Source organism: Diaporthe citri, assembly GCF_014595645.1.
Source record: "Diaporthe citri strain NFHF-8-4 chromosome Unknown scaffold_8, whole genome shotgun sequence".
Lineage (NCBI taxonomy): Eukaryota > Fungi > Ascomycota > Sordariomycetes > Diaporthales > Diaporthaceae > Diaporthe > Diaporthe citri.
Window position 1 is genome coordinate 271463 of NW_025064853.1, and position 15022 is coordinate 286484.

Genomic DNA, 15022 nt, shown 5'->3' on the forward strand with positions numbered 1-15022 from the left:
TAATTTTGGCAAGTCACGAGCAAGAACCGTTCAGCTGGTGGTGGTGCAGGACAGCTTCACTTGAGAGCATATCTCTTCTGGGCATCGAGAGCATATTCTGCTCACTTCGTGTTCATATCGTACATCACGTACCGAGAACCCCGTGGGCTCTGCACTGGCAGTCTCAGCTGTGCACACAAAGCTCTTTCGTCTATTTTCTTGATAAACGGCTCATCTGAGTTTGGGTGGCTACAAGCAAAAATGGCCGTGACAGGTCTGCCTGGCCTTGCTGCAGAGAAGGCTGAGGTTACCAATCCATCTTTGACATGAGGATGGGCCAAAACCACAGCCAGCAAAAATCAACTTCCGTCGCGCAAATTACGACGGCGCGCGGAAGAATCGCACCACTTTTCCGCCTTGCCTCATAACGCCAGACCACTATATGCCCATCGTGATGGCGTTCGCCTCATAGCAGCGTCGAAGGGCAATACCCTGTATTTTACAGCGCTTCCGTCATGAGATGTATAACAATGTACGGCACCTGAAAAAAAGCAATTTTTCGCGTCAGAGTGAGCCGCACTTGTCTTGAGCGGTGGTCTGCTTCTTGGTCCACTCCAGTGGTGGCACCATCGCGAACGTCGTCGTGCGCTTCGCATGGTGAGAATCAGGTTTCACTCAAGTTCACGAAGATGGGTTTTTCAGTTTCCGCGGAAGAGAAATTGTAGATCCTCGGGTGTCAGTGACTCCATCGCTGCGTCGTCATTGTTGATGGTGGAATGAATCATGCTGGCCTTCTTCTGCTGAAGCAAAACTGCACAAATTGTTAACGACCTGTGGTTGTGCTTTGGCTAGGAATAAAATCAAATACGCACCCATACGACTCTCCACAGAGTCCTCGATGCAAAGACGAGTGATGGTACAAGGACGTGTCTGGCCGATACGATGGCACCGATCAGCAGACTGCCATTCGGCAGCGGGGTTCCACCACCTATTCAAAGTTGTTAGTTAGCACTTAGAAAATAGCTAGAAGACGGCGGAGAAACCTACGGATCAACGATGAAGACTCGCGATGCCTCGGTCAAGTTCAAGGCAACACCGCCGGCCTTGAGCGACACAAGGAAACACTCCACCTCCGTGTTCTTCATGAAATGATCGATGGAGGCTGCACGTTGAGCTGGAGTCATGCTACCGTCCAGCATCACAGTGGTGATTCCCGCACGACGCAGCCGCCACTCGATCAGCTGCAGCATGGTAGTGAACTGGCTGAAAATGATGGACTTGTGGGAAGCCTTGTCCGACCGAAGCTTGTGCAGTTCATGAACAAGGAGCTCGATCTTGGATGATGACGTCCAGTTCTCCATCTTAATACGGTTGATAATCGAAGATTTCTTGACAAACGCCTCATCCTGCTCGATCTCGGGCTGCTCCAGGTCGATGGAGAGTGGAATATGGCACTGAGGGCAGTCTGGCTGGTCCTGCGAGTTGAGATAGCTCTTTGCACAAGAACGGCAGAAGTCATGCTTGCACCTAGATCGTATGGCTTCTTCCGCAGGCTCGTCACAAATGCAGCAGACCAGGATGTTCTGTCCACCCTCGGCATTCTTCTTCAAGATCAAATCAGGATGATCAGCCACCTGCCTCATCTGCATGATGAGGCCAAAGATGTTGGCGTAGTTGTTGAGAAGAACACCATGAGCGACATAGGTGTCAAATTCGCGCTGGCCGTTCGTCATGATACTGTTGGCGAAGTCATTCTCTGCTTCGCCGAAGAATTGGCGATCAACGTAAATTTCCTTCACTGGCAGCTCCATCGAGTTGGTGTGATCCTTCTTGAGGCGCCTCAGCATGATGCGGTCAGTCATCAGTCGGAGCTTTCGGAAAGCTTCGGCGCCAGGGCCCATATTGCCGTATCGCTGGATCGGGTTCAGAAGTTCCTGGTTGAAGACAGACACATGCTGCATGCCATTGTGGTTGCACTGGGTGCAGCGGTGATCCTCGTCCATGGTCCACTCGAGTGACTCACAGTCACAGGTCTTGCAGAAGTACGATGCAAAAGGGCGGATGTTGAGGAAGCGGATCAGGGAGAAGAATTCACCAATTCGGTTCTGCAACGGAGTGCCAGTAAGACACCAACGATAGTCGACCTTCAAGGCAAAACAAGCCTTTGCGGTCATTGTCGTCCGCGTTTTGATGCAATGAGCCTCGTCGAGGAGGACACGGTGGAATTGGATGGCATGAATCAGGCTCTTCTCCTTGTGCAGGCCATTCTTCCTCTTGAAGCCCTTCTCCTGTTTCCGATACATCGACTCGAGGCTGTTGTACGACATGATGATGACGTCGTACTTCTTCAACTCCTTGATGGTCTTGCCCTTGACCTGTGCATTGGTGCCGTGATAGACGAGCGTCTTCAAGGTACCGTCCGTGTAGGACTCGATCTCAGAAACCCACTGCATCAGAGCGACGGGCGGGACCAAGACCAGAGAAGGTTGCTTAGCCGGATAGTCAGACATGATGAGCGACACGGCCTGGATCGTCTTTCCCAACCCCATTTCATCGCCGAGGAGGCCACCCTTCCACTCGGTCTTTTCCATTGCCTTCATCCAGGCGAGACCTTCCAGTTGGAAAGGCTTGAGGAGTCGAGATATGGACTTCGGCTGCTCGGCCTTGCCGGCTTTGAGAACCGGCATGTCCCTGAGGCGATCCCACATCGTCTTAAGAGTGGGATGGTGCTCCTCAAGCTGGAGCCTGCCGGTCCTGATTCTCTTGCGGTTGGCGTAGGCGCCGAAACCACGGCGGCGGCGCGAAATGGCTTGAATTCTAGTCGGATCATTCGTCGCGGCCGAGGGGTCAGCATCGTCACTATCGTCTTCTGACTCCGCGGAGAAATCTGCAGAATCGACATCACTCAATCCGGAGCCGTCGCTACTAGCTTCGCCGAGTCCTGGGGTCGTGTCTTGAGCTGTTGCGCCGGATCTGCGTGCAACTTTCCGGCCAGTGTGCCGCTTGCTCACTGCAAAACATCAGCAGAAACTTCCAAGGGGATAGGGAAGGTAAAAGTTAGAGGGAGTAAGGCGATGTGCGGGAAATACCCCAATGCGACCGGGGGAGAGAGGACATAAGAGGCAGCCCGGTGTGTGTGTGTGTGTGTGTGTGTGTGTGTGTTCCAGGGGAGATGGGCGGGAGTGTTTTCTTGGGACTTACAAGGCAAGTCGTCATCCGAGTCCGACACAGGCGGAGCTACGACCGTCTTTCCCTTTGCGGACACTTGCTTTCCGCGGCCTCTAACAGCGGTCTTCTGCTTCTTGGCTGGGGGTGCAAGATCGGCAAAGTCAGAATAGTCGTCGTCATTGTCATAATCATCATCGTCGTCGACGTCTGAGTCTTGGACGACACGTTTCTTGGCTGCAGCCCGAGTACCAGAGGCTTGCTGAGTAGCCACGGCCTTGCCTTTACCCTTGAGATCGGTTGCGGCATAGTCCTCACTGTCAGACTCAATAATGGGTTGCTCCTCGAGGTCGTCATCAAAGAGGATGCCTTCGACCTCGCGATTGAGCTCGTCTTGGAGCGATCGGGCAACCTCCTCGTCGTAACGAATGCGTCTAGCGTCCGGGGAATCATCTGCGAGATCATCGTCCTCGCTATCAGGGACAGTAACGAGTCGACTCCTTCGCGTGGCTCTCGAGGAAGCACCCATTGATTGGTTGTCGGCCTTCAGGTTCGACTTGGTACCGGACCCGCGGCTCTTGACCGCCGGGCTGGCTACCTCGAGTTTACTAGAGCGTGTCGATCGAGTGGAGCCGGGTTTTGCATTGTCGATTGGAGCAGGCGTGGTGACATTGCTGGTCAAGGGGGTTGAATAGCCCGAGACGGAGTCGGCGGACGAGTAGGTCGACGTCCCAAGAGAGGAGAGTGACTCACTGTTGGCGGCGGCGGCAGCAGCGGCGGCAGCAGCAGCAGCCAAGGACGCTCTGCTAGGGCGACCGCGACCACGTTTGACAGGCAGTGAATTACTTGCTGCAGGTACAGACACAGATGTGGATGAATTGTGCCGAGTGGCCTGTGAACTCTGGCCTAAAATTTGGTGTCAGGTTAGATCTGTCGTCCTCCTATGACGGCTGGGAACTGGACGTACTTGTCTCAGCGGCCGCGCCAGCGAGCGATCGTCTAGTTCGTACCATCGTGGCCACTGATGGTGTTCGATGCAGGTGATGCCACCGATGCCACGATTCCACAAGGCGAGGCAGTTGGGTGAAACGTGCAGTTGGCTACGAAGGCAGTCGACGAGGGGTGGTGGGGCTTTGTGAGATCTGGGGACTTATACAAATGGAAGTCGTGGCCAGAAAACGCACACTCTCCAATGCCCAGCCTACCTGGGTAGCTGGGTGTGGAGTAGACGAAGACGAAATGTGAAGAGGGTGGTCAGCTGGGGAGAGGAGAGGGATAAGTGGTGTTGCCAACGAAAAGAAGGTTCAAGTTTCCAAATCAAAGGTCGCGGGCGCGATAAAGAAAAGACCGAAGGTTAGCTCCCTTTGCCACCTGCTTCAATTGAATCGCCAAACTCAGGCGCGTTGTCAGCTGAAGAAGGGGGAAAGGGCGCCACCAGGCACGGCGCAATACAAGCAGATCGAGTTAAATTGGGGAAGCTTGCAGGGGTCCGGCAGGGGTCCGGCAGGGGTTTGAAGTGGTTTCCATGGGTCTAAAGTCGTTTGCAGACTGGGAAAGAGCACGGGACAACGCGTTTGAAGCTGCCCGCGGCGTTGATGCCTAGCGCGTAAAGTGTATCTGGAACCCCCCCCCCACCAATGCCAATGCCAATGCCGACGCCCTTTGGTTGCTTCGGATCAAATCTTCCTTGTTAGTTTAGCAGATTCACGTTTGCCACCCCGTGAGTCTCGGCTTTGTGTGATTTTCAACAACTCGCACTATCTGACAAAGCTTTTCTTCATTCGGAGCCTTCGTCACCATCACCTCTCATACTACCTAACCAGTGTGCTGTTCCCCCGATCTGGCCCAATTCTGGCGGAACAGACTGCAGCGCCTCGTCTCCTCTCTTCTCGTTCCTCCCGGTCGACGCATTCTCTTTTCCCACCTGTCAGATCTGGCAGTCGCAGTCTGCCTCTGAAGAGCAAAAATGTTCGCATCCCGTTTCGTCCTGCTATCACGCGGTCACCAGCTAATCAAGAGGCTTCAGGAGTGCACCTAATCAGAATGGCGGCCAGGATGCCCGTCAACCCGCCCGACGGTCGATTAGAGGTAGATGACTGCTGCTTGCTCCACAATCAATGCATCGCAAACACTAATGCTGTCACCCAGGTCCTCAGTCGGCTTTGACGGACTTTCTGGCTTCCCACAACATCTCGGCAAACCAGATCCGCATTGACCACCAGCGGAGAAGACAGCAGGCCCAGGCAGATGATGACCAAGCTGCCTCTGGCCCTTCAAATGCCGCTGCAAACGGTGCGGATGGTGCTGACGATGGTGCCGACGGCGCCGATGCTGCGCAGGAGGACCCCAAGAAGAGCAGAAAGCGTAAGCAGGAGACGGAAAAGGCCATCGAGAAGATCAAGGCTTCCAAGCGCTTCCAAAAGCGCAAGAAGCGACTTCAAGGCTCTGACGACGAGGATGACCTGATCAATGAATTGCTGAAGAACAGCGGCCCTGCTCCTGGTCAGATGGAGAACTGCGAGATTTGCAGCGTACGCTTCACCGTCACACCCTACTCCCGCGCCGGCCCGGACGGCGGCCTCCTTTGTAATCCTTGCGGCAAGGAGATGCAGGAGGAGGAGGGCCCAGTTAAGAAGAAGAAGAAGGCTGCCGCGTCCGGCGGTGCCATTGGTCGGCGCCGCAAGACTCAAAGCAACCTCCTCGATGGTACTTACACGCTAGGGGCCAAGAGCCTTATGAGTCTCTGCATCGAGACTCTCGCCAAGAACATCGAGCTTGCAGATGACCTGGGCGAAATGCCTCCACAGATCATCGACAAGATTGCCCGCATGCTCTCAAAGAAGCGTCTGGTCGACCCTAACACCCTCAATCTCTTCCTCCAGCCGACGGCTCAAGACGTTTCCATTTACGATGGCGCTAAGTTAAGCACCGATGACTTGATACGCGTCTTCCAGATGGTTCCGGCTGTGAAGAATCTCAAGATCCGAAATGCCATCCAGTTCAAGGATGAGGTCATGGAGTACCTCCTCTCGCGAGATAAGGTCGACCTTGAGGGCTTGTACATACACGGTGCAAATCTCCTCAGCGCCGAGATGTGGAAGAAGTACTTGACTACCAAAGGCAAATCCCTTCAGAGATTTCAGATCTACTACACGGACAAGCACTTCGACGACGAGTGCATGACTGCACTCAGGACAGCTGCCCCAGGATTAAAACGCCTCAAAGTCTACAACAACCAGCAGGTCAGTGGTGACGGCATTCGTGAGTTGGCCCACCTGAAGAAGCTCCAGTACTTGAGCATCCACCTCCACAAGCATGTGCATTCCGACGTCTATGTCGAGGTTCTGCGCAGCGTTGGTTCAGGCTTGAGGACGCTGTCCCTCCGATGGACACCAGAGTTGGACAACACCGTCCTCGACGCCATCCATAGCAACTGCCACAATCTCTCCAAGCTGCGCATAACTGACAGCGAGGTCATGACTGATGCCGGTTTCGCGCGCCTCTTCACTGGTTGGCGAAACCCCGGCCTCACCTTCATTGATTTCCAGAAGTGTCGACATGTTGACTCGCAGAAGCCACGCGACAATCCCGATGACATCGGCCTGTGCTCTGAGGGATTCAAGGCTTTGATGGCCCATTCTGGCAAGTCTTTACAGAAACTCAATCTGCACGCCTGCCGTCACATCTCAAAGCAGGCATTCGATGAAGTATTCAGCCTCGAGAAGATTTACCCGGAGCTCAAGTCCCTGGAAATCAGCTTTTGTGAGGAGGTCAACGACTATGTGGTGGGAAGCGTTTTCCGCAGTTGCCCCAATCTCAGAGAGTTGAACGTCTTCGGTTGTATGAGGGTCAAGAATGCAAGGGTGCCAAGAGGTAAGATACTGGTGGGTGTGCCCAATGCTCTTGGAATGATGATAGAGGGCCAGGACTGAGCCGCTTTGGTGTTTTTTTTGGGGAAGAAGATCAATCAGATGCACTCCTGATATTGCCTTTGCTGAAGAATGACAGCACGGGACGGACAGACTGGCTGTGAATCACTGTTCAAGTGGTGATGTTTCGGCTCTGTGGGGCCTTAGATACCCTTATTATGACTTCTCTTGTTGACAGTGTAGTCAACGAATCTGTAATGCATGGCAAGCAGTTATTTTTTTTTGTGGGGGGAGGAAAAGCTGTACACGTAGTAGTGGTGTGTTCTCTCAGGCGCGCCTCAGACGGGAATAGCTAGATCTTCTTGGTAGCTCAAAGCTTTTCAAAGCCCCTCCGCCCCTTCGATCACCACTGATAATGTCGCCTACTGTTGTGGGAACTGCATAAGACCGGTTGCTTCTGCTCAAATATCATGGAAATGGGTCAAAGACATGAGACGGGTGGTGCAACCCAAACATTAACAGATGCGAGGACAATCTGCAGAAGAATAATGCAGACGGCACGGTTAACACCCAATTTTGTGGAGTATAGTTCCTCTGTTGAGTGTTTGCAATCCCACAAGAGACGAGCAGTTACTGTTTTCCCGGTTACCCCCTGAATATAAATGTAGGCCGAGGCTCTCTAGAGGACCATTCTAGGTCGGGGCTGGCAGCGCGTTCAGGGAAGCAACGAGGCTGCGAGACCTCAAAGTCCAGGCTAACCTCACTGGCCGGCACTCCGTCACTCAACGGCTCGTCTGCACTCACGGCCTCATCCTCGCTGATGTCTTCGCCCGCACTGGTCGACTCCGGGGCTCGTGCTCCATCAATAATCACATCTGCAGCGATGTCAGCAACTCTGTCACCTAAGCAAAATCAGAAGCTCGGCAATAGGTCTCACCGACGAGGTTCATGCCCACGAACCGCTTGCAGGAGTCGGCACTTTTGCCCAGGACGTCCAGATCCTTCTCAAGCTGTTCACGCCGACGCAGTTTCTCGTCTGATTCACCAGCTATGCGGTCCACGAGGTCGGGGGGCATAGTACAGACCGTCATTGGCGAGAAGACGTCCGGAAGAACCTTGACGAGCTTCGCCTCGACCAACTCTACGGCCACATCGTCCGTGAAGCGCTTCAGTGCGACCTAGATTTTTTCATGTGTTGGTTCAGCTTGCAAGACTCTAGACTCTATGTACGGCTCACCTTGTAGTAGGCCTCCATGCAATCCAGGGCCTCGGAGGCGGCGAAGCGGTCCATGTCTGGCTCACTTCGATTGGCGAGGGCCTTGATCAGCCCGCGCACGTCAAAGGTGCCTTTCAATCTACATTTGCTGGTGTCTAGTTCATTCTCGTCCTTTTCGAGCCAATAGGCCAAGGCGCTACGGACCTCGTCCATGCGGCGCTCGTCGCGGACTTTCTGCAGTGTCTCCGTGAAATAATGATTGTAGGTTATGGGATGCCCATTCTTGTGAGGCTCCAGGAGCTCATCAGCCTTGGACTGCAAGGCCTTTGTGATGTTTTCAAGGGCAGGCTCGACAATCTCCCATATGATGAACTGGCTGGTCGTGTCATCGGCGATGTGCTCGCACACGAGGTTGAGGAGTTTTCTGGCCGCAGCTGAGACCGTACCGACGTGACCATTCAGAATTATTTCCCAGGGGCGGCATTGCTCCCGGAACAGATCTTCGACTATCATAGGGCTGAAGGTCCCCGGCAGCTCGCGGCCGCGGGTTCGAAACATCAGGTTCTGGATGTGCGTGATGAACTCGTTCCGGGAAATCTGTATGCTTTCTCCCAACTCTGACCCTTCGACATGCTCCATGTGCGACTCAGTGATGTAGCGGTACTGGCCCTGAGCTAAAAGGTCCTTGGCAAATTGCTGGTTGGAATTTTGGATCACAGCCCGGAGTCGTTGGCAGTACCCGCGGTCAGATTGAGCGTCAGTAAAGAAGGAATTGTTGTAGACTCCGTCGATTGAAGCCTTGATCAATGATTGGAACTTCATGCTGACTGTGACCAGATACTGCTGCTGCTGATCTTTGGTCGCTCGGCGCTGACCCATCTTGTCGAACTCCTTGCGACAGACCCCAAGCTTCGAATCAATTTCTTCAACGAGACTTGGTAGCTCTGAGGCAACTTGTTTCATCAAGACGCTGCTCAGGCGGGGCTTCAGGTTGGCTATGCCCAGCAAGTCAGCTGAGAGGTCCTGCCAGATGCCCTTTGAGAAGAACCCTTCCTCCTCTCGGTTGCGTTTCGTTAAGCTGAAAGAGCCTTTCTCCGAGTCCATATTTTTGAGGACGTGCCACCCTCGGCGGAACTCAACCTCCTTGTTCTCGGCTAGATCGGCGAAGAACTTTTCATTTTTCGAGCCACTGATGAGGCTGTCAGGTTTTGTGATGATTCCTGGCATGTACAGAAGGGTCAGTTGGCGGGAGGGCGTCCGTCATTCCAGGTGACTTTCACGAATATCATCGGTAGGGGAATGACCACCAACAAACTTACCCATGGTCCTCTGTCCAGCTGGATCAGCCTCCTTGGCCATCTTCAAGACAATTTGGTTCGCGAGGTCGTTCTTGGCTGAGATGACTGCCAGAATTACACTTCTCGGCTCTTCCACTGGAGGATCATCATCAGTCTCGCCCATGACCCGCAGGCCGGATTTTACTTACTGTACTTTCTCACGACATCCTTGATCAAATCCACATCATCATCAGTTTGGTTCTTGGTGGCTGAATGAATCAGGCCGGGCAGATCGACTATGGTCAAGTGAAGATGTTCAGGTCCGGCAATCTCGATCCTTAGCAGATCCTTTGAGAACGTCTTCCCATGTGCATGTATGCCCATGGCAGCCTTGGCAGCCTCTATCAACTTGCCCAGGCCGTCGAAGCCGTCCAGCTCCTGTTGAAATTCACTGAGTGAGAGCTTCTCTGCCTCGGTTCGTGACGCATCTGGCACTATGGATACACTTGAGCTGACTTGAGCCGCTCGGCGGAGGATAAGCTCGGTAGGGAACCTAGTACACGTATTGCTCTGTACCGGGAAGGAGACACCGGAGATAGCTTCAAGAACGGAAGATTTCCCGGCCGACTGGTCGCCGCAGACAATGATCTGGGGAAGGGAGACATAGTGATTGAGCCCTACGGATCGAAGCTGGTCGATGCAGTTCAGGAGATCTAGCTGGTCTTTGGAGCCGAGTTGTCTCAGAGCCTCCGTTTGCAGTGGAGTCGCCGCCATGGTGAGATTGGGTGCCCGTTCTGACGATACGAGGCGACGAGTAGGATGAGGTAGACGCAGAGCTGCAGACGAAATGAGAGTGCATGCTATGACGGTAAGAAGTGAACGGGATTTTGGAAGACTTCTTGACAACTTAAATACTATCGGGATTCAGGTATTTTCCTGCATGATTGGATGCCTTGCATTACCAACAGAGGATCATCTGGGTCTTTTTCCATTTGGAAGTAGGTTGAACGTGGGCTGCCGCCTTGGATGCGATGCGAATCTCACCGAGCTGCATGAGGCCTACCAACGGAGAGGCAGGCGTGAGGATATGTCTGCAGTCATTGGGCAGCCACCAATCTGTGACACCTGTTTGGCAACACCTCCGAATCCAGTTCGGACATAGACGTAATCAGCAGCCTTGCTTTCTCTAGTGTTGATCACTCAAGGCATCCTCAAGAGATTCCTGACGGGAGATCGCATTGGATCATAGAGGCCAATCCAGCCCAGTGATGGGGGCCAGTGGTCAGTGAGCAGCTTGTCCGTTCTTGCAAAGAATGTGTGAAATAGCTCGGCCGCGTCTGATGTCACTGATCTACCGGATTCGTAGGTTTGGACGAGGACAGGCTTCGTAAATGATGGCGATGTCGTTAGAGAGGTTGCCTGCAGTGAGGTGGTGTTGATGTGTTGTGTTTACATCCGGGGGGGGGGGGGTTCGGATAAGGAGGCCGTTTGCAATGGCAAATGTGCAGATGACTGATCAACACCAGAGAAGTTCGCCTTGTCGTGGTGAGAAACACCCGGTACCCACTGAATCCACCCAGCTGCAAGATCGCCGTGTAACAGTACGGTGCTTGAAGGCCGGCCCGTCGCTTTGGTAAGCCACGGGCCGCTGCTCTAGCGGGCAGCCGTTTCAACGACCAGCGTGGAGCTAAAAATTGCACACACACTGGCGCGAGGCTGGCTTTCGGGGCCAGCCAGCATCCCTTGGACCCGGCCGGCGACTCCAAAAAGGGGGACTGCATTACTAGAGCAGAAGCCAATTTGCTGTCCAACGCGCGCATCTGCAACGTGCTCCGAGTTTTCCGCCTTTGCTCTCCCTCCCCGTTCACTCCGTCGCAGGCAATTGTGTCGTCTCGTCAACCTGGCCATTCCTCATCCCAGCGGCACGACGACCCGAAGCACATTTGCAGACCTGCCTTCTCCCCCGTCTCACCGGTCGACCCCGACGACGTGATGCGATGGCTTACCTCGCTCGCGGGCTATGTTGCCCCCATCTTCCTGATCCTGTCGCCCGTGCTATCATATAGCGACCAGGCGATGGCCATGCATCGCAACAAGTCGAGCGCTGGCTTCTCCCTGGACATACCTCTGATCATGCTCATCGCGTCTATGTTCAGGTACGTAGCCTCTGAATCATCCTACCAGATGCGCCTGCTCTCGACTCTAGTGCTGACAATGTTCTGTACAGGATATTCTACTACCCGGGCGCCCGATTCGACACTGCACTGCTCATACAATCGTTCCTGATGGTGATAATGCAGCTGTTGCTGTTGAAGATAGCTCTGGATCACCGCCCCGGCCCAGCATCCAAGGGCGGCGACGCAGCGGTCCCGTTTGCTGGGGCCAAGGAGGGCTTCTTTGAGAAACAGCGGCCATATCAGTTTTGGCAATGGCGGTCGCCCAAGCCGTGAGTCATGGCACGGCTCGAAATTCGAGGCAGAAATAAGGTGTGCTGACGTGCGGACATCACAGATACTGGCAGTTCCTGCTCTGGCTGTTCATCATCCTCACAGCACTCGAGCTGGCTCTTGCGCCCTTCCGCGGCCTCTACTCGTCGTACTCCAGCCTGCTTGGCTACATTGGCCTCTCTGTCGAGGCGACGCTACCGCTGCCCCAGATATTTGCGAACGCGCGCTCCCGGTCGTGCAAGGGATTCAGGGTCTCCGTCCTCGCCAGCTGGCTCGCTGGTGACGCGATGAAGATGTTCTGGTTCTTCACGTCAGTAACCGAGATCCCCTGGGCTTTCAAGCTGTGCGGCATGTTCCAGGCGGGCTGTGATGCTTTTCTGGGAGTGCAGTATCTCATGTATGGGTCTGGAGAAGGTAAGCTGAAGGACGAGGGCGTCGTGCCGGAGTGGAACGGAGAGATGAAGAACTTGCCCATCCCAAGTGGTTTGCAGAGTGGTCGTCGAACTCCGTTCGAGAAGCCGTTGTGATAGATCTAATTATAAGTACCAATGCGTCAAGTGATTATCTAATACATACCTGATCCATACCATTAAACGGGCACAACGGGCTGTAGTTGTGGGGTAATCGAGACAGTTCTTGGTCAACTAAACATGTGTCTGTGGATCGTTCTCAACTTGGCAGCCCGGCTAGGCTGTACGTATGACTGTATATCTGGGCATTTTACAACGCTGTCACCCTACCAAAACTGTTGATTTACAAGCTTCAGTCCGCACGATTTTGACAGTGGGAGCAACCTTCTAAGAGGTCCAAGAAAGTGTTTGCAGCGTACCTAGGTAGTCTTCTACAACTTTGTTCCGATGCGGTTCCAACTAGGCCAGCCAGCAACTTGGTTTTGATCCGCCCATCCCTTACCCACGTTCGCTAACGATCAATTTGTAAATCGCCTCAGTCACCCCTCCGGCCCTATATAACCCAGATCCAGCCCATTCTCATTCGGTACATCACTACACTCCAGGATCCAGTCACCGCTGCCACAGAGATGGACGCACGCGGGCCGGGTATGAAGCCTGGCTCCTGGCAGTCTCTAGCCCAACAACGGGCTGCCAGTCGCTAGGCTGCCAGAATCTCGCAGCTGCTGGCTTGTTTTAATGCTTCCGTTCGGTTCGCCTCGCTTCGTTGATCCTGTACTTAACGTGATTGCAGTTACTTGTCCTTCTCCCCTTCCTACTTCCTATGCGTGACAGCTGTGTCTGCTTTTCTTGATAACCTTTACTTTGCCTTCTTCAAGTAACCTTTTCTACTGACCCTTATTATACATTACTATATAGAATTGTAAATCCAAATTAATAAAAGATGAAATTTCATGATGATAAGCAAAAGCCTTGTTAATAAAAGCTTTTCTATAGGGACTAACCACACAGCCGTCATCCAACAGCCTTACCTGCTGCGTTCCAATGTCAGACATTGAGCCGCTGCGTATGCCATGGCCGATTGCGATCGAGGTCCAAATGGAGAAGAGTGGCTGATGTCTGCCCCTGGATCCTGGTTGAGAGCCTGTCCCTTGGACATCCTCATGTTATACTCGTCAGTGACACTCTTGGTCAAAGGATGGCTGTGCATGAGTCAAGATATTTATCTCGTCGGTAATGCATGTGTAGTAGCAGGAACCTCAGAAGAGTCCTTCTATATGTCGGTAGCTTGAGTAAAGCTTTCGTAGCCATTCAACTCGCCATCCCCCACTTCGTCGGTAAACGATAGGAAGGAAACTAGATATTCCGTGCCCCCTCGCACTCTAACTCTAGTGAAGAGCAGCAGAATGCAACGATCTCACAGAGCTTATCGGCCGCCCAGTCCTTAGCGAGTGCGGCGAGCAGAATATGTATGAGCTCATCATCGATGATGGTACCATCATGCTGCAGGTGGGCGCCACTAAGAACTGCGAGCCCACCAGGGTGGCAGGATGGACGTTCGAGGCTGGTCCTGGCGGTCCCAGCGTCTGCCAATCCACCGAGACACACTCTAACATGACTCCGGGCAACCACAAGGTTTTCAATGCTGGCAAGCCGCATCCAAAGCTCGATAATATCAACGATCTCAGTGCGGCCCTGGTCGAGGCCGGAGTTTTCTGATTTCCTATTACCTAAAATAAGTCAATTGATGGCAGATTTATTCCTAAGGAGGAAGACAATATTGCATCAATGGTTACCTACAATAAGTCATTTGATGGCAGCTTTATTCCTAGGAAGGAAGATAATAATGGGCCACAGAGCAGCTCAGGTATCAACATTTGACACTTCCATTCTGGTTGCTGAAGTACCAAATCTTTATGATGGACCCGTGACAGTCAGTGATGTTGTGGTCTCTATCACGCTAGAAGCATATTGAATGTCTGTAATGTTAGTTGTCAGGTGCCTGATTGTTTTGTACTCTCCCAGTCATCACTATCCCAGAGCTGTGCGTCGCTGTTAGTCGAAGCCATCAAACTTTGTCTGCAAATCAATTAGGAATCCATCCAATGAGAGCATGTTGTAGCGTCCATACTCATCATCCCCAATAGGCACTGGCCTTGGTTCGTTTGCAAGACGGCTAGTAAAGCCAGACGACGACAACAGACCTAGCGCCCTTGCCAACTTGATCGAGCGGAACTGATCGTCAGATAAGCTACCAACTTCCCGCTTAAACCTTTCCCAAAAGACATCCTGTAGAGTATTGTAGTCTTCGAATCGCGTCCAGCCATTACGCAGATGAAGCTTCACGGTCAGAGACTGGATGGAATGCAGGTTAAGTCCAAACGGATACACTTCAGCTTCCGCCCAGTCAATGACGCCAACGAGATGACAGGTTGCTTCGTCGACTATAATGTTGCAGGAGCCCAAGTCTCGGTGGAGGAGAACCATAGGTAGAGACAGAATGTCGTCCATCGAATCAATGCAGGTCTGGATGAAATGCTGGAATCGGGAGGGAAGTGCAGCATGCACGAGCCATGGGTCCCTGATATAAGTCTGTCCCAAACTACGGCGATACTCTGACTGGCTGAGGTGCTTTCCAAGACAGAGCTAGGAAGCTGCA

At 53.1% G+C, this 15022-nt stretch overlaps 4 protein-coding genes across 4 annotated transcripts; 2 read left to right on the plus strand and 2 right to left on the minus strand.

The window, feature by feature from the left end:
* Nucleotides 1–677: 677 nt before the first annotated feature.
* On the minus strand, nucleotides 678–4157 carry INS49_014475 (uncharacterized protein; the record flags this gene model as incomplete). The annotated part of the gene is made up of 5 exons (XM_043175166.1): nucleotides 678–790; nucleotides 852–967; nucleotides 1027–2989; nucleotides 3181–4050; nucleotides 4112–4157. The coding sequence occupies 5 exons, from the start codon at nucleotides 4155–4157 to the stop codon at nucleotides 678–680; spliced, it is 3108 nt and encodes a 1035-aa protein (XP_043020123.1).
* Nucleotides 4158–5187: 1030 nt separating this feature from the next.
* INS49_014476 (uncharacterized protein) lies at nucleotides 5188–7076 on the plus strand (the record flags this gene model as incomplete). The annotated part of the gene is made up of 2 exons (XM_043175167.1): nucleotides 5188–5232; nucleotides 5301–7076. The coding sequence occupies 2 exons, from the start codon at nucleotides 5188–5190 to the stop codon at nucleotides 7074–7076; spliced, it is 1821 nt and encodes a 606-aa protein (XP_043020124.1).
* An 839-nt stretch (nucleotides 7077–7915) lies between these two features.
* Nucleotides 7916–10280, minus strand: INS49_014477 (uncharacterized protein; the record flags this gene model as incomplete). Its single annotated transcript, XM_043175168.1, has 4 exons — nucleotides 7916–8191; nucleotides 8251–9449; nucleotides 9549–9662; nucleotides 9716–10280. 4 exons carry the CDS (start codon nucleotides 10278–10280, stop codon nucleotides 7916–7918), a joined length of 2154 nt encoding a protein of 717 aa, XP_043020125.1.
* A 1218-nt stretch (nucleotides 10281–11498) lies between these two features.
* On the plus strand, nucleotides 11499–14082 carry INS49_014478 (uncharacterized protein; the record flags this gene model as incomplete). The annotated part of the gene is made up of 4 exons (XM_043175169.1): nucleotides 11499–11662; nucleotides 11734–11952; nucleotides 12018–12436; nucleotides 13766–14082. The coding sequence occupies 4 exons, from the start codon at nucleotides 11499–11501 to the stop codon at nucleotides 14080–14082; spliced, it is 1119 nt and encodes a 372-aa protein (XP_043020126.1).
* Nucleotides 14083–15022: the final 940 nt, after the last annotated feature.